Here is a 24248-nt window from a genome sequence, read left to right on the forward strand (position 1 = left end):
AGAGAGAGAGAGAGAGAGAGAGAGAGAGAGAAAGAAAGAAAGAAAGAAAGAAAGAAAGAAAGAAAGAAAGAAAGAAAGAAAGAAAGAAAGAAAGACAGACAGACGAATAGACTTATAAGTTCCCAGACTGGAGAAACTTATTCCTACCTGACCGTGCCTATCCGTGGAGCTATTTGAGCTCATGGTGATCTTCTTGGCAATGGCTTCCATCACACAAAACAGGATAACAGGGTCTAGGGAGGGGAGGAACCCTCAGAGTCCAAGTGTTAAAGCAGGCTGAATTCAACCCAGGACTGACTCTCCGTATTTTTATTCAGCATGATTTCAGGCCAAGAGTTGTATGGTTGAAATGCCCAGGGAACATCGTCCCATGAGGAATGAGTGTAGCTTCAGGCCTCAGCATCTCTTGCCCACGTGAGGTTCCTCTTTCCTTCAGGTACTAGGTTGCAGGGGTGCTCGGGAGTCTTTAGCACCTAAGGGGTTCCTGATGACCTACTTTGACTTATCTCCAGCTCCTAGTTGATTATGTCTATGATGGACACCTACCTACCTGTACCACAGCAAGAGGGAATGATGCGAAGACCCCTCTCCTTCCACCAGCCTCTTATCTCTCCCTATGGTTGTATTTGATTCATTTGAAGTAAAGCATATTGTAGGACAGTTTTATAATGAGAAGATCATTGCAGAGTCAGTACAGAGTCCCTGTATGTCCTCTCCAGTGTCTGTCAGGAACATAATGTCTCAGTGTCTATTCATTACCAATGACCAGCAGTACCCACCGGTACCCACCATGCCTCACACATTTCACTCTATTTGGATCTTGAGCATCCCCTCATATTCCCTTCCTGGTCCAGGACCCATCCAGGATTCCATACAACCTCAGGTTCTACCTCTTGAGGCACCTCTAGGCCAGAACTATTCGTTTCTATCTTTGATATGACCATGGGTTGTCCAAGGGTTCTGGGGTGTCTAAGCTGAGTTCTGTCACATTTTTCTTAGTATTAGGTGAGACTATAGGTTAGGAAAGGAAGTTAGTCCTCTCTCTATCACCCACTAAGGGTGCCAACTGTTTACACAACTTATGCCAATGCCAGGGTTGGCTATCTTGGCTGGGCTGTGTCTGTTCAGCTTCTCAATGTTTATATTGTTCTGTCCCCTCTTTCTATACTGTCCTTCTAAAAGCCACCAGGGCCTGGCCTTATGGGGCTCTGGAGAGACCCCAAGACATGGACCACACTGTTGACCCCTGTAGGCCCTAATGGGGACCATTCATGGAGGGACCCCCTGAGAATGAAGTCTGGCCTCTTCCTGGATCAAAGCCATGGGCCCTGTTCCCCGGGGACTGGGAAGCTGAGCAGGCAGACAGGGTAGCAGGCCATCGCCCCAGGCAGGCGTGGGAATCCACACATGGCCCCTTCTCAAAGGCGGGTGCTGTCCCTGGGCCCCGGCAGGGTCCTGGAGCCTCTCTCATTGGGCACATCCGCGCCCAGCCTGGCCCATGGTGGAAATGCAAATCTAATTAGTCTGGCATTGAGCCCGTCTTAAAAGCATTAACAGAGCCTTAAACTGTGCTGTCGGATGGGGGTGAAGAAACGCCTTAGAGAGAAATTACCGGATGGTGACAAAGCCCCAATTTATTAGTCTTCTCCAATGGGGACTGTGCAAAGGACATTAATTACTTTAATGGGACTTATTTTGCTTCGTTGCCCAAAGTAATTGGTTTATTAACCTCTCCTTCCCTTTAGGGAAGGAGGGAGGGGCTGGGGGACCGGGTGGTGGCCCCGGGAGGGCCCTGCCCACTGTGTTGCCTCTGCCCATCAGGCCAGCTCTGCACCCTGGAGCAGTTAGCACTCTGCTGGTTCTGACTGAAGCAGTATCAACACCCTACTGCATGCCAAGTTCTGGGGACACAGCTCTGAGGAAACAGGGCCCTCAAAAAAAAAAAAAATACACTGTCCCTAAGGCTGACAGCTCATGGCTATCACAGGTATCCAAGGAGAAAGGTCAACCTCTGGGGAAATAGACCTATAGGGCAGGATTCCAGCAGGTCGGGTAGGGCAGTATAAAGGACACAGGTAGAGGAAATGAACAGCCAGGCCAGGTTGGGGGTTCACAGTGGACAGTGTTCAAAGGCCAAAGGGAAGGTTCTGGGGTACAGATGGGGGGATGGGCAAGGCTAAGCTAAGCAGGTAAGGCAGCCAGCCCTAGGGAACCAGCTTCCTTGTGCTTCCTAGATGGGACTAGATAACAATTAGTTCCAAAGCAATCTCTCTGGCTTGAGCAAGCTATCTTAAACACACATGGAAAAACTGCTTATCCACACCAACAGGACACCCTGGAAGACAGCTAAGCCCAGGCTCTGAGAACAGTGTTGAATTTGCAGAACTTCACAATCTACCCATAAGGAGGGGCAGAGATTACTGCTGGGCAGGAGGCCAGCTCTTCCTTCATGGACTAGGCCCGAAGGAGGCCCAGGACTAGGCGGGAAAGAGTCAGGCGGGGGTAGGGCAGCAGCTCCTCTTGACCCAGCCCTTGGATAGGCAGAGAAAAGAGTTTTCCCCACCTTTGGAAGCACAGGTTGGACTGGTGTGCCCCCCTCCTTCACCCTGGTGGGGGGGGGCACATGTAGATCCCAGAAGGTGTATATTTCACCCAGATGCTATATTTGACACAGCAAATGGACTGAGGAACATGGCGAGGTAGAATAGGGCTGAGGGGTCTTCATGTGTTGTGTGGTCATGAGCCCCCTCAGAAAGACCCCAGGGGTTCCCACAGATGAGCCTTCTCAGCATCCTGATAGACTCCTTACCTGCCCTCCATTTAAGCCCGTGCCCTGGCCAGGCATATACATGGAGAGAAGGTTCTCAGACTCTCAGAGAAGGGTCCTGACCACGGAGGACCCATCTATAGATATAAGAGCTCCAGGAAGTCTGAGACATAAGGTCTTGGGGGTCAGCAGAGCTCACAGTGGAGACCCTCCCTTCCTCCCCAACCCCAAGTTGATTCCATCAGTGTTCAGTGGGGGGCTAGCCCTCTAGCCCTCCCTTTCTGGAGATTCTGATTGAAAGGAACAGTCTAGGTTTACCTCAACCTTACCAAGATCTTGGGGGCTATAATCAGGCCAGGGAAGTAGAAGTCAGTAGACCAACATCCCCACCTTTTGTTAGGCTTTTGGGCCTTCACCCTTGGGAGAGCTTCCATCTTTGCAGATATTACCTTGTCCTTGATTCTAACCTTGACTCAAGGGTAGGTAGCTCTCAGCCCACTGAATTGTGTGACAGAAGATATTTAGGGGTTATAGGACTCTGAAGTGAGAGGAGGTTTCAGGCCAGTTTAAGACCACACCCCCATACCATTCTTAGAGCGAAAGTTAATGGGGGATCACAGTGAATACTCAGTCCATACCTGGGCTTTAGGAGGAACGAGGTTCTGTGTCAGGCAAAGCCTATAGAACTTGGTCTAGTTCCTTCGTCTGATTTGGAGGCCCATTCCTTCAGCACCCACAAGAAGGTCCCACATATTTCAATTTCCAATGTGCAGCCAGGACCCACCAGCCAAGACTAGAAAAGGTTACAGGCTCTGTGGGAAGGGGCTTGGGAGACTAGAGTGGGGGAACTTGTAAAATGAGGGTTGTTCAGGAGGGGGTGAAGCAGAGAAGCAGTTAGGGCTAAGACTGAGCGCTCTGCTCTGCTGGCAAAGCATAAGCACTGAGGGCTGCTGCACTTCCCCTCCAAGGCTGTATGACCTGAGGCCAATAGCTAAGCCTCTCTGGCCTCATTTGTACAAAGGAGACAATTTGAGACATTAAATGTGTTTTAAAGCACAAGAACAGGGATGCCTGGCATTTAAAAAAAAAAATGTATCGACAGAGGTCAGGATAAGGCGAAGGAACCTAGGTACAGAGCCAATAAGGACGCTAAACACCTAGGATGTCTTGCTGGAAGCTTGGGGCAGGGTGGGGTCCGTGGGCCCCCACCTGAGGCCTGCTGGGTCTAGGATTTGAGTTCAGTCCAGAGGAAGATAGGATTGAAACATATCAGGGACCTCTGCACAAGGCCAAGCCCTTGGGAGTTGGTTACCAGGTGAGCTTGTGGGTAACCTGGCAGGTTATGGAGTCTGTGGGGAAAACATCTGGACACAAAGCAAAATGTGCCAGAAAGACAAACCCACCGTGGACACACTGTGGCAGATTTACCTGGGAATTTTTATCCCACCCAGAAAGGCTCAGAAAGGCTAGTTAGAGGTGCCAGGTTTGCCAGTTCTACACAGCTTCAGGGGTTTTATGTTCTGGGGTCCTAGTGCTCTGGGCTGCTAAGTCCCTCTCCAGGAGCCCCAGAGAGCTGCTACCTCCTGAATGCCCCTCGTTTAACTCCTGTCTTTCCCCCCTCCTACTTGTAACCCAAGTGGCTGCAGAGGCCCTGGCTGGGCCCAGGTTGCTGTGTAGTTCACAAGGAAATATGTGCAAATCACTTCTCTAGACATAGCCTGTGTAATTCTTCTTAGACATTAGGAGTTTCTCTCCCTTGTTTTAATCAACAAGTCCCCAATAAGCCATTTCAGCGAGGCCATTACCAACGGCCCCTAATCTCCCGGGGCTGCTGAGCGAAACGGGATCTCTCAGCTCTTTCGCTGAAAACGCTTTTCTTGTTTTCTTTCTCCAACATGCTGGAAACTAGCCAACTCGCCAGTTCCATTAACTTAATGAGGGCTGACAGTCTGCAGCAAACGTCCTCATAATCTCCCCAGGACTGAAACAGGGTCCTCTCCAGTGCTTGTTCATACCCCAACTTTCCTGGCTTCTCCCCAGGATTAAAGTGGGTCCTCTGCAGTGCCTGCCCATACCCCAGCCTTTACTGGCTTCTCACCTCTGGGCACCAGGTCCTTCTGATACAAACCCGGACAAAGACATCTCTTTACTGTTTCTACCCGGTAGCTCCCCACAAGTTTCCCTGGACTTTCAGGCCATCGGTGACCTTGGGGCATTGGCACCCCTGTTACCTCAATGGGTCCAGAGCCACTATGTGATTCTCAGAGCTACCAGTGTGTCTTATTTTTGGCATGCGTTCCTGACCCAGGATGCTTCTTTGTCAACATGAAAACTTTATCTGTTCTTTTTTTGTTGTTTTTTTCCTGGGCTCTTTCGATCCTGAGACTCCCAAAGATCAAAGAATTGACTGGAACCAGCTGAGGCTCAGGGAAGCAATGAACCTAGGACTTTTCTTATCTGCCAGGAAGCTTCCCTCTTCACCCTAGCCTACAGAAGCAACAGGTGCCAGCTTTGGGAGAGGGCCCAGACCTGGAATGGCAGTCTCTAATAGCAAAAGTAAAAAAAAGTCAGGGCTGAGCTGATACCCAAAGCAGACATCCATCCTACCCCAGCAACCCCTTCCCCTGGTGTGAAACACAAGCCTCGTTAGTGCCGAGAGCCATGGGGTGGGACTACAGACTCACCTGCATACCCAGTGGTCCAGACTCTCAGCCAGGTCAACAACTCCCCACCAAACACGCTTTCTGTTCTTTGCTCATTTTGGCTCTATGAGACAAGGTCTTTCTATGAGACCTTGGCTCATTTGGAACTCACCATGTAGATCAGGCTGGCCTCGAACTTGTTGCAGTCCACCTGCCTCAGACTACAGGTATGTGCCACCATGCCTGACTGAATCCTCCTTTCACAGGTCACACATCTCCTCCCAAACCAGGCTGCTGTTCTGAGATACGTGCTTGTCCTGGGTAGGCACTCCCTAAGTGTCACCCTTATTCTTCCACATGCAATGAACAGTAAGTGGGGACAGGATTGGGGATGCCATGTGCCTGTACATCTGTGGAAGCTACCACAGATAGAGGGGGAACAGCCCCTGAACATGCAGTTTGTCTGCAAAAAGAGTATCTGAGGAAAACTCTCAGGTCAACATGAGGATAGGGCACGCTCAGGGCATGCTCATAAAACCAAGGCATGCTTAGCATGGCTGTGCTGCCTGGCATTGGTCTCTGGATAACTTACATGCGTTTATTGCTTTATGTGGCCCTGGTGGAACTACACTGAGCCTCTTCAGGCTAGTCTGCTACACAAGCCTTATTTCTGCAGGCCAACTTACAGCTTTCATCTCTCACCTTACACTTAGCTCTCCCTCTCCCATCCTGATGGTGTCAGTCCCCTTGGATGAACAGTTTCTAGACTCTATCTAGTCCTTTGAAATATCCCCTAAAACTCGTTGTATGACTATGATAATTCCCTTTGTCTTCGGTTTCCCTTTCTGCTTTCTTAATTACTCCAACTATGTCAGAAAATATGAGATGGAAAATTCTAGGGATAAACAATGCAAAAGTTTTTAATTGTTTGTCTTTGTAATAGTGTTATGAAATTCGTGCCATCACCCCCTGTCCCACCTGGGATATGAGTGGAGTCCCTGTCAACCAAATCCAGAGTTTTTGCTACCTACCCCTTAGTCACTTGGGAACCGTCTTCCTCAACAGGTCTGCCATCTGGGTGTCACAATGCTCACCTTTAACTTTACTTATTAATAAAATACAATACAAAATAGTAAATATATATATTTATATACCAGCCATGATGCTGGACATTTAGATATGCTGAAGAGGCCATAAAGTATGTCCTTTGAATGAAAAAAAGAAGAAGTGTCTACAAGGAAAGAAAACAGTTGTATACTAGGTTGCCAAGACCCACAGGAAAAACAAATCTGTAAAATTGTAAAGAAGGAAAAGGAAGTCACTGCTAATTGTGTTGTCTCTCCTCTAACTACATGGCTCAGAACTGCCCTTGACTTTAGGCATCTGATTGGCATCATGGAACTTGTTCCTTCTAGGTAAAGGGAACTCATATATTCATAGAAGTGTTTGGTTCATGTTCATCTCACAGGACAGACCGCTAGTGTGTCAGACAGGGGCCCCATGCACGTGGCCAGGCCCCTACTCTCCTCCCCAGACTTAGGTAGGAGAAGCGATTGGGGGGCATTTTAACAAACTGGGACACTCCTGGCTGTCCTATTTTATCCAGATTCTGCCTTTCACCCCCTTGACTTATCTGCCAAAGGCAGCTTGTTCTGAGCCTGGGTGTTCCCACTGACAGTCAGGTCCCTGCCTTAGCAAGCTCTTCCACACCAACCTCCCTCACTCTTAACAGTTCTTTTCTGGTATCCCCCAACGACAATGCTGGATGGAACTTACTTGGGGTTTTCTGATCATCTTAGGGCTATTATGGAGGGTAGGTCCTAGTATACTCTGCCTTCTTTATCCCCAGGGTATACAGACTGTCCTTGAACTCACTCACTATGTAGTTGAAGATAACCTTGAACTTCTGATCTTCCGGTCCCTATCTCCTCAGTAGTGAAATTATAGATGTACATAAACCTGGGTTATATTAGGGGTGAAACCCAGGGATTTGGGGCATGCTAAGGAAGAGCTTGTCAGAACCATATCCCCAGTCCCTCAGACTTCTTTTATAAGAATACTGATCCCATTCATGAGAGCTTGGCCATCAGGACCTAACCTCTTCCCAGAGACTCCACTTCTCAATGCCACCACACCAGGACTGCACCATCCATGCATGAGACTTACAGACGGATTGTAGTATAACCACCCAGATCATAGCATTCAGACTTAGCTCCCTCAAGTTCATGTCCTTTTCATGTGTTCACACAGTCACTGAATCCCCAGAGCCCTCAAGATCTTATCTTATTCCAGTACTAATACAAGAGTCTCCAGGGTCCAAAATGAGCGAGCCTTGGATAAGACTCGTCCTGTAGCAGATTGGTCTCCAGCCTATAGAACTGCAATGGTCAGCTGGATGTGGTGGTGCACACCTTTAATCCCAGCACTCGGGAGGCAGAGGCAGGCGGATTTCTGAGTTCGAGGCCAGCTTGGTCTACAAAGTGAGTTCCAGGACAGTCAGGGCTATACAGAGAAACCCTGTCTCGAAAAAAACAAAACAAACAAACAACTAAACAAAAAACTGCAAAGGTCATGAGCTTCCAAATTACTATAGTGGGGCTGACCTGAAGAAGACATCCCCTTTCAAAGAAAGAAATGAACAAGAAGGAAAGAGTAGCAGGTCTCAAGAACATTCAAACCCCAGCAGGACACATAGCACAAATATGTAAGGGCTGAGAGTCATTGGTCTTTGTCCCACTTTCTGGATCCACTAAGCCCAAACTCCACATAGCAATGACACTATGCTTTGACTGGATATATCCCATATGTTATCCAGGATGGAGTTCAATGCTACTGGCTCTGCCACTCTGGATTTTAGGGACAAACCTCCCCCATGTCCAGACTAGGAATTTCTCTTGATAGCCCTACCCTACAGCAGTTCTGCTTCAGACCTGTAGTTCTTTGGGTATAAAAGTTATTTGGGTTCTTTGTCTCCACTCAGTTCTGAATCTGAATGGAGACAAATCTGTCCTTAGCTCCTATACCCGGTAGACACGATGCCATGAAGGCCACCAAGTCTTGCCACTCACTGGAGGGGTAGTCACTGTGCTAACACTTCACATGGCTACTGAAGCCCCAGCTGGGGCATCTAGAGCCGCTGCACTGGAACTCAGGAGGCAGAGGCTTGAGGTACAAGGGATAAGGTAGCCCTATGCTCCCTGAAATGCCTCTTGGTCTTTGTGTCACCTGATGAGCATCATCAACTTCCCCATCTGACACACGGAGTTCTGACCTCCGACCTTTCTCGTGAACATGCCTCTTTTCATTGTTTGCTCTCTGCCTGGTTGGTTTGAAAGAGAGTCTTACTGTGCTTCTTGCTGTGTGGCCCTGCCTGGCCTGACACTAGCCCAGGCTGACATGAGTCAGCCTGTTTCAGCCTTCTGAGTGTCAGGGTTAGAGGAGTGTGCCACTATGCCTGGAGTCATTTCATTCTTCTCTTCCTCCTGGTAGCTGAGTATTATCTAGATGGGTACATTTTCTCCTCCTTACAACAGTCACTGGCTTGTAATTCCCCTTTCACCTTGTACTTATTATAAGCGAAGAGAAGCCCATCGGGCCCCATCAACACTTGCTGAGGGATAGCTTCTGCTAAATCGCCTTATTCACTTCTCACAAGTGCCATCCTGTACAGAGCACCAGCGTCCTGGAACACAATGCCACTAGGTTCTCTGCTATTTCATTACTCCGTGTTTTTACCCAGCCCTCACCAGCATATCCTTTCCTGCCTCCATTCCCACCAGCATCCTAACTGTAGTCCTTTGCCCATGCCCAGGAAGACTGAGACTGTCTCTAAAGCTCTGAAGGTCTTCTGAGCTATCCTCAGTCTCTCTTCCTGTGCTTCACAGGCCCCTGTCTGATCCCGCTTCCAACACCACCACCATATCTTTTATCAGCATCCTTTCTCAGAGTCAAGTTCAGTACTAGCTCTAACTGTGACAAAATGCCTTAGACTAGGTGATTTACAAATAATGAAGATTTACTGTACAAATTCTAAAGACAGAAGTCTAGAATCTAGGCTCTGAGAGATTTAGTATCTAGTGAGGACTATGTCTGCCTCATAGATAGTGTCTTCTGTGTGTCCTGTGGCAGATGGCAGAAGGGCAAAAAGAGATAACTAAACCCCCTCAGGCTTCTTGTATAAGATCATTAACCCTATTCATGTGGGTGCCCCTCTCATGACCTAATGTCCTCCCAAAGGCCCCACCACAGTCTCCTTGGAGATGAAGTTTTTAGTGTATGCAGACACTCCGACCCAAGAGCCTTGGCTCTGGGGAAACAGAATCATCCTCCTCTTTCAGCTCTGGGACAGTTGAAATGGGTGACCTTTGCATTGCAGCCACCTGCCCCTGAGACCCTGCAGAATGTTAGTGCCAAACAAGAATGTCTGCTATGGCTGGCCTGGGCGGGGGCCCAGCAAAGGGTGGCTCACATGGATGTCTAATATGGAAATAATTTGACAAAGACATAAGAACCATCCATTGAACACTCTACGTGATGAGACATCACTTAGACCTGCCAAAAGAGTCAAAGTTCACTGTCCTGTTTTTTGATAATGAACGGAGAGCTACCCTGAGAATGATGTGTGTATCATTGGGTGTAGCAGGGAGCTACAGCAAGGGTTGCAGTGTGGGGTGGGGGAATCACAGGAGCTGTGCTTTGTCTCTTGGAAGCATCCCCTGTGATCCACAGTCCGGGGGGGGGGGGGGGCAGAAGGGCCGAGGATGGACTGTTGTACACACAGGGAGGAAATGAGACCAACTTCAGGGCCCACTGGTTGCTGGGTTCCTGGGACACCCTGAGAAAGGGGTTCTGTCCACCCTCCAGAACCTCCCTATCTCTCCAGCTGAGTTCTCTGCAGAGATCTGCAAGGCAGCCACTCCTGCTACAATGCTCACCTCTGTGCACACGTCAGCATGGTCACACTCTGTGCAGCCATCACCACTAGCTAACCATGAAGCGTTTCATCACCCTCAAAAGCCACCTTCACCCATCAACAGTCACCCCATATCCTCCCTGCCTAAAGAACCACAAATCTCAAATTTCCACAATGTGCTATTCTGAGCATTTCGTAGAACTGGGGCTCTCCGGCCTGGGGTCAGTCATGGCTGGCTTCTTTTACCTAGCACAATGCCCTGTAGGTTTATTCGTTCTGTGATATGTGTCAAAATGTCACCACTCTTAGTTTGTGTGACTGAATGATACTCAATTGCACGGACAAACCGTGCTTGTGTGTGTGTGTCTACCCGCTGACGGATTTTTAAATCTACTCTGAATTGCACTGCTATGACCCTCACATCTGTGTTCTTATATGAATTTGTGTCTTCATTTCTTAGAATACATATGTAGAGCTGTGGTTATTAGGGGTCACATTTTTTAGGAACTCCCTGCCCCAGCCTGCTTCCACCACAGCAGAGGAAGCACATTTGGTTCGTCAGTGTATAGCCATCACTTTAAAAATGTGACATCATCTTTGAGGTGGGGGAGTCACATGACTGGTGAGCAAGGGCCTGTCTGGCTTTGCACCCACAGGAAACTCTAGTACTCAGACCTTGAAAAGGGAATGTGTATCCCAGCACTGTCCACAGGCCTGAGACCTAGCACTAGCCACACCCTTGTCAGGGGAACATGGATGTTCAAGCTAAGAAGAACTTTATGACAGCTCATGTAACTGTGTTAATGGCAGACAGCTACATAAGAGGCTTTCAGCAATGGAGTAATACCGAGACAGGGCTGAATAACCTTTGTTCAAGTTTATCTACTTGTCTGTTTGAGACAGGGTCTCATTCTCTGGCCTCACACTCACTACAATTCTTCTGCCTTGGCTTCCAGAGTGCTAAGATTATAGGTATGTGCAACCGTGCCCAACTCTTTTTTTTTTATTGAATCACCTAACTTAAAAGATATATGATTTAAAAGTATATATATATATATATATATATATGAAAACAGAAACCAAGGGGTGGAAATGACAGGATTTAGGCTGGTGGTTACCACAGTCAAGACTGGAGGTTCTCAAGACTACAATCATGGTTGAGGAAGGGCCCTTCCCAGTGAGATACCCATGGAATCCCACTTTTCACCCACTTTCAGGCCTTTGGAGGATGGTGGAAAGAGGTCAGAGTCATATCTCCTTGGGCCAGGCCTGGAATGAAGGGTTTCAGGCAGCCTCCAGTTTGTCAGTCCAGCATTACTGGAATTTTTCTCCGATGGCTCATGTTCCCAGGAGTCCATAAGGAAACCTTTACCTAGCCCAAGGCTATGCAGAGACTCTCTGGCCCTTCACACCCTGGTCTCTGCAGCTTCCTGTTCAAGGCCTAACAGGCTAGCTTTGCAGCTGTGGTGAGGGAGGAATCACAGGGTCTGTCTCTTCTTACGGTGTCTAAGCACATTTACTGAGAACATTGGTTCCCTGTTGAAACAGCTTCGATGATCAAGCCAATGGCCACGTATGTGTTTATAACGCCTAAGGTTTTGCTCCACCCCATTGCCCTGCCAACCATGAAACTTTACCAGAAATTTTCTTTATGCTGTGGATGTGTCAAAAGTTTGTTTGAATGGTTGGTTGAAGTGTTTATCAAAAGATGGCCTACTGAAAAGGAGTTGGAGATGCCTGATATCCCTTGGCTTAGTGTTGACAAGGGATTTTAAGGCTCAGAGAAATTGCAATGCTAGAGTGGATATGTTGTGTAAAACCTAATCCTCCACAATGGGAAGGCCCAAAAGATAATGCCCTTCATAAATCCTATAAGACGCAAACTGGTGAGAAGGCAGCAGCACATTTGAAGAATTTTGTTCTTGCCCTTTTCCTTGTGCCAGACCTTAGNGTTGGAGATGCTGCTGCTCAATTGGATGGATTAAATGCAATGGGTTTAATTGGGCCCTGAGGTAGTAAGGGCCAGATGGCAGCATTATATCACCAGAGGCAAGTTGATCTTAGTTATTATAATGGAAAGTATAGACAAAATAAGGTTCACAATGACCTAACCCGTAATGGTCAGCACAGGAGATGTGAATTTTATAATGATATGACTTGTACAGACTTTTGGTACTGGCTAATCAATCATGATGTTTCCGGCATGAAATTGATAGGAAGCCTACTACATTTCTGTTTGATCTGTATACGAAGGAAAAACAAACAAACAAACAAATAGAAGAAAGGCTACATTGGATTGTGGTAAAAGGCAATCTTGGCCAGTGAATCAATTTCCAGACTTGAGCCAGTTTGCAGACTCAGAACCCCTTGAATAAAGTTCCCTTGAGGAAGGACCTTGATAAGACACCTAAAAGTTTTGTTATTAGTCTTTTTCTGGTTCTTTACTATTAGGAGGTCCCATACCTCCTAATAGTGTCACTCCCTGCCCCAAACATATTCAAACCACCACACAGGGTTTTTTAATTTTTTAATGTGTATGAGTGTGTATATATGCATGCATGTCTGTGCACTGTGTACATGCAGTACCCTTGAGATCAGAGGAAGGTTTCAGAGCCCCTGGGACTGGATTTACAGATAGTTGTGAACTGCCATGTGGATGCTAAGAATTGAACCCAGGCCAGACAGTGGTGGGGCATGCCTAGAATCCCAGCACTCAGAAGGCAGAGAGAGGTAGGTGGATCTCTGTAAGTTCCAGGCCAGCCTGGTCTACAGAGAACGTTCCAGTGCTACACAGAGAAATCCTGTCTTGGAGAGCAGTGAGGGAAGAATCAAACCCAGAAGAGCAAGCCAGTGCCCTTTATCAAGGAGCCGTCTCTCCAGCCCCACAGATAAGAATGTGTCATAACCTCCATGAATTCAAGTCACCATCTGCTTCTCACTGTTCAGTGCTTGACTGCCTATACGTCTCACCTGTGAACAATTTAAATCGCTCTATTAGCTTTGACACTATTACAGTTAGTGTCTTCATTTTGTGGTCTAATTACTTATTGCTAGCAGATAGAAAGATAATGAATTATTAGCTTTCAACCTTTAGTAAAACCAGGCTTGCCCCATCTTCCAATCCTTATTTCTTGGCCTTCAGATTTCTGGGATTACATACATGAGCTACTATGTCCACACCCAGCAAGGTCAGAGTTCTGCTAAATTCATTTCTTGTTTGTTTGTTTGTTTGTTTGGTGGGGGGTTTATTTAGTTTTGGTTTTATTTTTTGATTTGTTTTATTTTTCAGATAGTCTCTCTAGCCCTAGCTGTCCTTGAACTCACTGTGTAGAGCAGGTTAGCCTTGAACTCACAGAGATCTACTTGCCTCTGTCTCCCAAGTGCTTTACTTTAACTTTTAATTATATTATATTTGTGTGGGGCAGGGGTAGGAAGTGCCTGCCACAACATGAATGAGGAGGTCAGAAGACAACCTGTGGGAATCAGTTTCTTCTCCCAACATATGGGTTCTGAGGTCACCAGGCTTGGAGGCAAGCCTTTTTAACCATTGAACCCTTTTGGCAGCTCAATCCTTCCAACTTCTCTCTCCTTTTCTCATCTTAATGCACAGGCTGGGACTTTATGATCTCTGTTAGAAAATATAGGACACACTGTCTCAGGAACAAAGTGATTTCTCCATGACTTGATGTGTGCTCAGTGTTTAAGATTTTTTGTTTGTTTCAATTTTCATTTTTGTTCTTTTTTTTTTTAATTGTGTTTTCTACTTTGCTAGGAGTTGTGTTTTTAATTAGGACTAGGGCCTTGAACTTTATCAAGTGCTTTTCTGCATCTTTTGAGTTGATTATATGTTTTTCCTTGCTCTGTTGATGTGGTGAGTTCTGTTGATTGATTTTCAAATGTTAAGCCAGCCTTGCATAACTGGATTAAGCCACTCTGATCCTGCATCTTGACTTGAGCCCCGGATCTCACTGGCTGCTGGGTTTTAGAGGCTGCCTCCACATGCAGGACAGACATAGCCCTTGAGTTTTCTTTCAGGAATATCCTTGTCAGATTTGAGCATCAAGGCCAGACCACCTCAAAAAAGCCCTGTAAGAATCTTTGTGTATAGCTGGGAGCTTCTTCCTTATATGCTGGGGAGACCCCACTGATGAAATCATCTAAGCCAACTTCTCTGTAGAAAGATCATTAAAATTCTAATTCCATTAACATTGGGCAGTTTGTATTTATTTCTTCTTTTCTTAAAATGTGTTTTGATGAGTTAATCTATTTTATCTATATTATCAGAATTACTTTTTATCACATTATTCTCTAAATAGGCCTTTTTTTTTTTAATGTCTCTAATTCCACAGTGGTGGTGCTCATTTTTCTAAAACTCCCAAAATTGGTGATTTGTAATTTGCCTCACCCCATCCCATCTATCTTGCTAACGTTTTATCAGTTTTATTAGTCTCTTTGGAAAGCCAAATGTAAGCTTTGTTGATTTTCTTTAATGCAGCATTCATTTTTTATTTCATCAACTTACACCCTTATCTTTATTATCTCCTTCCTTCTACTTCCTTTGGGTTTAAATTTGGGGTGTGTTTGTGTGTGTGTGTGTGTGTGTGTGTGTGTGTGTGTGTGTGTGTTTAACTTGAGTTGGATCTCAGCCTCTCCTCTATCACATTTTAGGCCATGTGTAATCCTCGCCTCAAAGTCCATACCTCAGGGTACCTCCAACATTTATTAAACTATAATTTTGAAGATACGATTTTAAAACTTATATTATGTTTATTTATCTGTGTATATGTGGGGGGTGCATGTGCCATGCCCCATATGTGGTGGTCAGGGGACAACTTTTGAAAGTTGGTTTTCTCCTTCTACCAGGAGAGTCCTGGGGACCAATCTCAGGTCTTTAGGCTAGGACACAAGCACCCTTACCCACTGAGCAATCCTGCCATTTTTAAAATCGCCATTTTGCTAAATAGTGTGGGTTGGCCTCAAACTTGTGATCTTTAAGACTTGGCCTCCTGTGTTGCTGAGATTGTAGGTGTACACTTTAGCTGTAATGTTTGATACATTTTTTACTATTCAATTAAAACTATTTTCCAATTCATGTAACTTTTTTTCTTTGACCTTGGGTTACTTAGATCATTTAATTTCCAAAGCACTTGGAGATTTCCTAGTAATAATTTTGATTTGTAGTTTAGTTTTTATTGTGGTCAAAGACTATGTTAAACATCATTTTATTTATTTGAAATTTGTTGAAACTTGCTTTTAAAACCTAGCGCGTGGTATCTTTGTAAATACTTGTGTGTGCTGGCCAGCAGTGGTGTGGCTTTTGTCCCTGTCCGGGTGGACTGACATATAGATTGTTCATATTGGGCTCAGTTGGTGCTTTGGTATCCACTGCCAAGGAAGCAAGGTGGGTGGCAATCTTGGACAACCTTGAGTGTCCTTCTTCAGTTGCAAACCACCTTTTTTTTTTTTTTTTCTTTTTGAGACAGGGTCTCTCACTGGCCTGCCCCAGGAATCTTCTTGTCCCACTCTCTAGCCATAGAATTGCAAACACATACTAATATACCTAGATTTTTTTTTAATGTGGCATCTAGGAAAGGAACTCAGGTCCTCTTGCTTGGAAGACAAACACTTTGACAGCTGGCCCAGAGCGGATACGTTGTAACTCGGAGATTTTCTTTATCTAGTCTACTGTGCCTGGTGCTAGTCTGCAGCTGCCTGTTTAGAAAGCTACTACCTTTTTCTCTGTCCCTTTCCCTTTTCTTTGTGTTTAGTGAATTCATATCATCATTTTTAATCCTGACTGACAATCATGATCTATTTAATGAAATATCAATTCACTTAAACCCACATTTTCTGCCACCTTATTCTTCTTATCCACTTTGTTTTAGTATTTTTCTTTCTTGTTTTACTACATGGCATCTTTTATCAAACCACCTACTGTGTGTATTCTTAATTTCCACTACTGTGTTGCCCTTTTTCTCTCTCACTCTTTTCCTTCTTTTATTCATTTATTTACTTCTTTGTTTTCGAGAGGGAGACTTCTAATGAGGCTGAGACAGCGTCTCCAGTAACGTAGGCTGGCTTCGAACCTCTGTGTGGCCAAGGGTGACCTGGAACCCCCTGATCCTCCTGACGCCACCTCCCAAGAGGTAGAATTATAGGCATGTGCCACCATGCCTGACTTTTATAGAATTTCTTTTTCAGTATTTGGAGATAACTTTTATCATCTGGTGAAATCCCTCATCTTTTCATCTATTTTCTTGACTCTATTTATCACAGTTATCTTAAAGCTCTCATCTAGAAAGTTTGATGCAAAGCACAGCCATCTATCTACCAATGACTCTGTAGGTCAGACTTGGGCTGCTCTGCTGGGCTCACTGCTGGGGGCAGAACACTCACTTGGTGGCTGAGCAGTGTCAGCCTCACATGCCTGAAGCTGTCAGCTGTCATCCGAACCCTTCACCTCTCTTCCTTCACTCAGCTTTTCTAGCAGGCTAGCTCAGGCTTGTCCAGGAGGCAGGCGTTTTTAATTTTTTTTTGTTTTTGTCTGAGAGGGTAAAAGTGAAGTCTGCAGATCTCTTGAGGCTGAAGCTCAGATCACATGATCTGCTTCCACCATGGCGGAACAAGACAGGAACAAGAAGGGATTTTCAGCTATCATAAAAGCCATTTCTTCATAGTCCTCCCTAAAACAGAGTTCTTTCTCCCTCCAAACAGACTTCGAGGTTTCACAACTGCAAACACCATCATGTATCCCAATCTTCCTCTGTCATCTGCTCCCCCACCCCTTCCCACTCCTAAAATCAATGTCAAATCTTATACAAAGTTGACATCACAATGTCCCACCTCGGGGTTCTAATTAATAACTTTTTCTTTCTCGTTTTCTTTCTCTTTTTCTTTCCTTTCTTCTTCTCCTCCTTCATTTCTCTCTTTTCCTCAGTGCTAGAGATTGAAGCCAGGGCCTAGTTCATGCTAAGCAAGCATTCTACCACTGATCTATGTTTCCAGTCCCAATTCCATTTTTTTGAGACAGGGTCTCACTCTGTGGCCTGGAACTCTCTGTTGTAATCCAGACAGGCCTCCAACTCATAGAGTGAACTTGCCTCTGATTCCTGAGGACTGAGATACCAACACACCCAGCTCCCCTGCCTTTTTTTTTTCTTCTTCTTCTTTTTTTAACTTTTTAAAAGTTTTATTTATTCCATTGTATATATGTGGATGTTTTGTTTACATGTATATGTGTGCAGCATGTATGTATCTGGTGTCCTTGGAGTTCAGAAAAGGGTATTGGATCCCCTGAAACTGGAGTCAGGGATTGTTGGTTCTAAGGTGCCATGATGGTGCTGGGGACTGAACCCTTTACCTTTGGGAGTTCAAGCAGCAAGTACTCTTAACTGCTGAACTACCTCTTCAGGAATGATGTCATTAACTTGTTCAGGCTGAACTAAAATCACTCTGTTCACCTGAACTTGTGATCCTCCTGCCTCAGCCTTCTAAATATCTGGGAGTAGAGGTCCAGCTTCTAATTTCTTTATCAGCTACGTATTACTGAAGAGCAAACTCTAACCAAATGTTGAGGTCTAATAGTCATTTGTCTTGCTAACAGCTCCATGGGTCGGGAGCTTGGACTCAGCTCCTCTGGAAGGTGGTTCTGTGGTTGTACTGGGGCTGACTCAGACAGATGCAGTCATCAGTAGCTTGCCTAGGGCCAGGTGATCCAAGATGGTTGAGTCACACACCTCCAACCAGTGTTGACTGAGGCCGGGCACCTCCACGATCCCCCCTTCAGCCACTCCAGCCACCCTCTCAACACCTGTGGGTTCCACACATGGAGAGCTCCCCAGAGCTTTCCAGCCACATTAGGTCACAAGGTCAGCTCAAATCCAAGCAGCTAGAAAACCACGCTCGAGTCTCCTTTCAGGAGGGCCTCTAGCAGTTAAGATTGCAAAATGCACCACACCTGCAGATCTCTATCTGGGATCTATTTTTCCCTTATTTTTCAACTTTTATGTATGGACAAAAACAAAACAAAACAAACCCCAGAAATTCCAAAATATCTCTCTACAGATCACCCTCTAATACGATAAAGAAAGCTGGGCTAGTTTACACTTGAGACAATGTGAGGCCTCGCCAGCCTCTCTCAACCAAATCCTCTGGGTGTTTCCTGGGGTCCCATCCTAGAAGGGTCTGAATCCTGTCCTTGGTGGCAAGAGCCTGCTGGCTTCTATTTTTACTCCCTCCCAGGAGCTACTATTGCTCTGTGAGAACCACAGCTATTTCCAAGGGGGAATCGTGTGAAAAAAAGATACCCTGATAGCCTTTGTTCTCCGGAATCTTGTCACTTGTCTCCTGGTGGCTCTGGAGCCTAGGCTCCACTGTTTTCTTCACAGCCCAGGAAGTCCCACCATCCCATCTGGTGTAGACATTTCCCACACTTCTCTGAGAAGGAAGCCCAGCCTGGAGGGTAGGCTGGCTTCCTCTTGCCTCTTGTTTTCTGGGCTTGGGGGGCGGGCTTCCAGTCTTGCTTTCCCTAAGGCTCCCAGCAGCTCTCTGTTGCCAATGCGGTTTAGTCTGGCTGGTCCAATTTGAGCTTCACAGACAGCAGATTTTCCCAGTCTCTCCATTGCCCTGATGCCTTCCAGTCTGTTTCTGTGCACACAGATGTCTGATCACAGGCCTGCCTTCTCCAGTGATGTTTATAAAAAAGACTTTATTTCTAGAAGGATATTTAGAGGCAAACCAACAAAGTATCTGAGCCATCTCAGGAAACAGGATCTTCATTAACACGGCTGTGGTACACCCTACCTCCCAGGGCATTCCCTGACTATGCTGTTGGAGTTGCAACCCTTGCAAGCTAGGGGTACAGACAGCCACCCCACTTGTGAGACAAAAGCAGGAAAGGAGTTGTTCTCCCCATCTGTGGGTGGCATCCTTCCCTGTCCATTGTAGAAACTCCTTATGTCTGGCTTCTCTAGAGACATAATAAGCCCTGGATAGAATGTTCTTGTTTCTGGAGACACTACCCAATGCTTGGCAGGGGTACCTTTAACATGTGTTGCAGGGTCACTAACATGAAGACTGCTCACACTCTGCCCTGCCTCCTCCACAGGCTACGGGATCACCACCGGGCCACCATCAAGGTCATCAGGCGCATGCAGTACTTTGTAGCCAAGAAGAAATTCCAGGTAAGACCATGCCCAGTGCAGTTGACCCCGAGAAGACTATAGTCGTAGTATGCCCTCACCCTTAGATGCCATCATGCTGTGACTGTACCCCTTAGACGATCACCACTCCCCAAGACAGCAGCCTCCTCCAAGGGTACTGTACCCAGCTCTGGCACAGGGACCCTTTATCACTCTATGTTAATTGTTAGAAGTAACTTTATGGGACTACTTCTCCTTCCGTGCAAGGCTGTGATGGTGACAGCCTGGCATTGTCACCAGGACAGGAAGTGACGTTTGTCCTAAGTGACTTCTGTCCTCAGTTAACTTGGAGCTTTCTGTATCCTACCCTACCCGTAGGCCTGTTTAGTGACCACAGGCTCCTGAGCTGGCAAAGCTGTGGCTCTGGGATCCATTTAGTATCAGCATACCATTTCGCTGAGACCCCAGGGTAGCAGGTTGTGTTCCTCCTCTACTCTGGGACAGTTGTGAGCAGAAGTCATGGGAAAGAAAGCCTTATTCCTCACTCTGAGAACATGTCAGTAGACACAGCAAATGCTGGAGAGCATTCTCTTATTGGAAAGCCCTTGTCACTGAGCAGAGAAGGCTGGGGCAACCCACCTTAGTATAGCCTGCCCAAGGACAATCTCAGTGGTGGCCCTATGCCTTGTTATAGGCCACACCTACCATACCAGGCCATGAGATTGACACTGGCTCCCACTGCCCCCTCATCACCACCCCTACCCCAGCTCTGGGGCAGCCAAAACCTCTAGACTCTGCAGGAAGTAGGGGCCAAGGTATAGTCCCCATCCCAAGTTGTCATCATTGTACTGAGAGGAGCCTTGGGTGACATGAGTCTCACTCACTGTTGTCCTCAGCTTCTCAACTATTCAAGCCCTAAGAACAGCCACAGCCACCCCTCCCCTGCCAAGCCTCTGACACTAATGAGAGCAGTATGTAGCTCCTCACCCTAGCTCTTCACTGCCACCCTGGAGGGGCCCTATGCCCATCCAGCAGTACCACGGTGGCACTCTGCTGTACACTTGTTAGTAGCCTGCACCCCCTGGAACTGTCACAACACAAATAGACCAAGTTACACCCAAGCTCCCACAAACCTAGGGACTTCATGTTGTCAAAAGGAGTAAAGGTCACACCGAGCAGGGGCCAGAGCCAGGAAGCACCTGGAAATGGATTAGAAGGGTCCAAAGGCCCCCCCACAAAGACTGCACTTAAAGCTGTTTCTCCCCCTACCTAGAAGCCACGTGACCTACAGTCCCACTGCTGAGACACCAAGAGAGAGATAGGGAGATGAGTTCCTGTAGAACCAGCTCTTCCCAGTTTGGCGAGGGACCATGGGAACCCCATGGGGAGTCACATCTTGACAAGACAATCTCCCAGGGAGAAGTGGGGCTAGGGTGTGACACTCTCACTAGAAAGTGGTGTAGCTTATGTTGCTAGTGTTTAAAGGGTCATGAGGAATTGCTAGCTGATGGTGGTCCCCAGGCTAAGAGAAGTAGGCTCTGCGGGTGATGGAAAAGGTTCCACATGAGACAGTATAGGAACTGCTCGGTCGAATGGGGTTATGGTGGGTAGGCTCATGGCTCCCTGGGGTTCACTTTTAGATTCTGGGTGCCCAGTGGAACACAGGGACCCTTATGGTCCCTTTGAGTCAGAGGTCATCTTAGTGGCCTACACAGACCCAGTTTCTATGTCACAAACAAGGGACCTGCCTGATGACATGGTTGGTGGCTGACAAAAAAGAGACCCAGAGCACTTTCTGTCAGGCCTCAGTACATTAGCCAACATCCTAAGAGTGGCTCAGGAAACTGCCAGAACAGGCCGAACAGCTCCTGCCTTCCAGCTTGCTGCTTCTCACTTGTACACTTAGCCCAGATGGCAGAGGGGCCTTGTGGGGTACAGAGAAAAGTAAGGGTGCTACAATGAGCTGGCTTTATTGCTGGGGACACATGGGCAGATGGTGGCAGGCCTCCAGGAAAGAGTGACGTAGTTGAAGAGGGATTCCCCTGTGGGGAGGGCTCCACAGGCTTCCAGGCCACCCTGGTGACCCAGCTTTCTTGCCTCAGCCATCCACCCACCTGCTCTCCAACGGCCGTACTGGCCTGACTACAGGCCTGCCTGCCTGCCTTGCTGGCCAATAAAGTCCTTGGCCAGCTGCCCTTGTGTCTGGCCTGAGGTGCCAGGGCCTCTTAGCCCTGAAAGTTTGCCTTGAGCACCCATGTCCACAGCCCATCAGTCTGGACAGGCAGCGTTATCTGGCTCATCTCTGGCTCCTGCTGCCACCAGGGGACATTGGCCCAGGGAGAAAGCTAAGATTGTCTCTTACACGAGCCCTAGGCAAATATTTGACAAAGGCTCCTCAATCCCCAACCAGACCCTGAAAGGGAGCTTAATGGCTCCAAGACAAGTCTCAGCAGGCCTGGAGTGCTGCTGACCACGGGTGGTTGGTTGGTAGGGTATCCCTGATCCTTCTGGGTTTGTTTGATTGTTTTGTTTTGTGGTTTAGGATTTTTTTTTTTTTTTTTTTTTGAGACCAAGTTTCTCTGTGTAGCCCTGACTGTCCTGGAACTTACCCTGTAGACCAGGCTGGCCTTGAATTCAGAGATCCACTTGCCTCTACCTCCAGAGTGCAGGGATTAAAAGCATGCGCCACCACTGGCCAGCTCTCTGATCCTTCTTAACTGCTTTATGCTTGCAGTCCCTTGCCCTCCTGCAGGCTGACAAACTCACTTCTCCCCACTACATGTGCAATCACATGTATGTTTGCAGAGGCTGGCAGAGGTACCCATGTTCACTTGGACACAGTGGCTCTCAGACTCTCAGGCCATCCACAGACCAACATAAGGATCTGTCCTGCTTCTAATCCAGGCCTGCACCACCTCAAACTCTAGTTTCTGCCTCCTTTGCTCATTCACCTCATGTGTCACCAGGCATGCCTAGAGGTGTCACACACCTTAGAAAGCATTTTCTCCCACAAGTCTCTCCCCTACTACTTAGGGTCACTTTCATTGTGCACTAAGGAAGGACTCAGACCCTGGACTCAGTCATGACCACCTCTGACTGACAAGGTGCCGCATCAGGATTCCTTGACCTTCCTCATCTTAGATCTTATTTTATTCTCAGTCTCTTTTAGAAGTAGCAGTGTAGACTTCAGCAACCCATTTTCCAGGAAAGAGGAACAAGATTTGGTATCCTGTTTTACAGACGACGGCGACAAGGCTCAGAAACTCATCTCGGAGAAGGGAGGATCAGGGCTTATATTTCCATCTTACAGAAGAGAGTAAGACCTGGAGATATCATCAAGTGTAGTTCTTAGTAAAAGTTCAGAGTGATGTGCATACAGGACCAAGGATCTGCCTAAGTCTTGGACTCAATAGTCTCTGGATGTGTAGGCCACAGAAGATGTGGTGACCCTGGTGCCTAGAATGGCTCTGAGCATGGCAGGTCCTTCCTTCAAGAGAGCTGGGCTGTCTTATGGAAAGTCTGTGTGGTATTGTGAGCCATCTACAGCATGTGTCGTTCTACCTCCCCTCTCAGAGAAGCAGCAGCCAGTGTCGACAGCCAGTCTAGGGCCCAGATGAACTGTGGGTATGCAAGACCATGTCTCCAGCCCATGAGGCCAACTCTTCCTGAGGAGGCCTGGAACCAAGAGGGCCAGTAGAAGCTGGCTAGTCCTACCAGTGAACTGACAGAAGGGATAGGCCTGGACAGGCTAAGCCTTTGGGGGTCAAGCCTGCTACTATATACGTTCTAAGCCATTCCTCCCTATCACTGCACCCCACCCCATCAGTGTGTTGAGAAATGAGCATACAGGATTCAGGAGAAAATGACACGTGTCTTTCTGGCCTGCAGCAAGCACGGAAGCCCTACGATGTGCGAGATGTCATCGAGCAGTACTCCCAGGGCCACCTGAACCTTATGGTGCGCATTAAGGAACTACAGAGAAGGTGGGCACAGAAAGGAGACCTTGCCCCAGCCTCACAGGGAAAGAAAGGGTTTCTTCGTGACATCTCCCTCTAGGTTACCCATCCATCCATGGATCTTCCTGCTACTGGGTGGAGCTAAGGATCCTGACCATTCAGAGCCAACATGGTCTTGAATCCTATTTCCATCAAGGTTCCCTGGGGCCCAGCACGGGTATGGATCTAGGAGGCTAGCTTCATGAGCTAGCTTGCAGACCTAGCTCTGTATATCATGGAGGGCAGCTGGGAGATTGTGACTGTCCCTTCCATACATAAGGTCAAAGGTTCAGGACCCCACTTATCCAGAGAGGAAGCCTAAGGAGCCCAGATTCTGCTCCTCATTTTTAAACTTCCGCCCTGGCCCTCTCAGGAGCATGAGCCCATAGGGTCTTGGGTGCCTCTTGGCTGGTCTTGGAGTATCAGTAGCAGATACCCCTGGAGTGGGTGTCATACTGTCCTCCTGGGCACAACGGCCTGTCTCTGTGGTGCCTCAGGCATTGTGTGAGCTCATGTCCCTCTCTTCTCTCCAGGCTGGATCAGTCCCTTGGGAAGCCATCTTTGTTCATCCCCATCTCAGGTGGGTGTCCTGGAGAGAGCAACCCACGGGGGCTCTCTTTCCCACCCCTGTCTGTCTCTTATCTTCCTTATGACAGGTCACTAGGGCCTCCTGTATAGAAGCTAGAAGGAACAGACCCCAAGCTAGGCAAAGTAGCTGCAGACAGTCTATGTAAAGGAATGTTTTGGTGATGACAGAGCCCATTCCATTCCTCTAAATGACAGATTTTTAAA

The 24248-nt window shown here is 47.3% G+C and overlaps 1 protein-coding gene across 1 annotated transcript in view; it reads left to right on the top strand.

The window, feature by feature from the left end:
- The window catches only part of Kcnq1 (potassium voltage-gated channel subfamily Q member 1), a 340852-nt gene that overhangs the window by 252728 nt on the left and 63876 nt on the right, over positions 1 to 24248 (top strand). The window contains exons 12-14 of the mRNA XM_021200906.1: positions 19428 to 19503; positions 23350 to 23444; positions 23990 to 24036. Coding sequence (XP_021056565.1) covers positions 19428 to 19503; positions 23350 to 23444; positions 23990 to 24036 — 218 coding nt within the window. The remainder of the gene's footprint in view (positions 1 to 19427; positions 19504 to 23349; positions 23445 to 23989; positions 24037 to 24248) is intronic.

This window comes from Mus pahari, chromosome 1, assembly GCF_900095145.1.
Source record: "Mus pahari chromosome 1, PAHARI_EIJ_v1.1, whole genome shotgun sequence".
Classification (NCBI taxonomy): domain Eukaryota; kingdom Metazoa; phylum Chordata; class Mammalia; order Rodentia; family Muridae; genus Mus; species Mus pahari.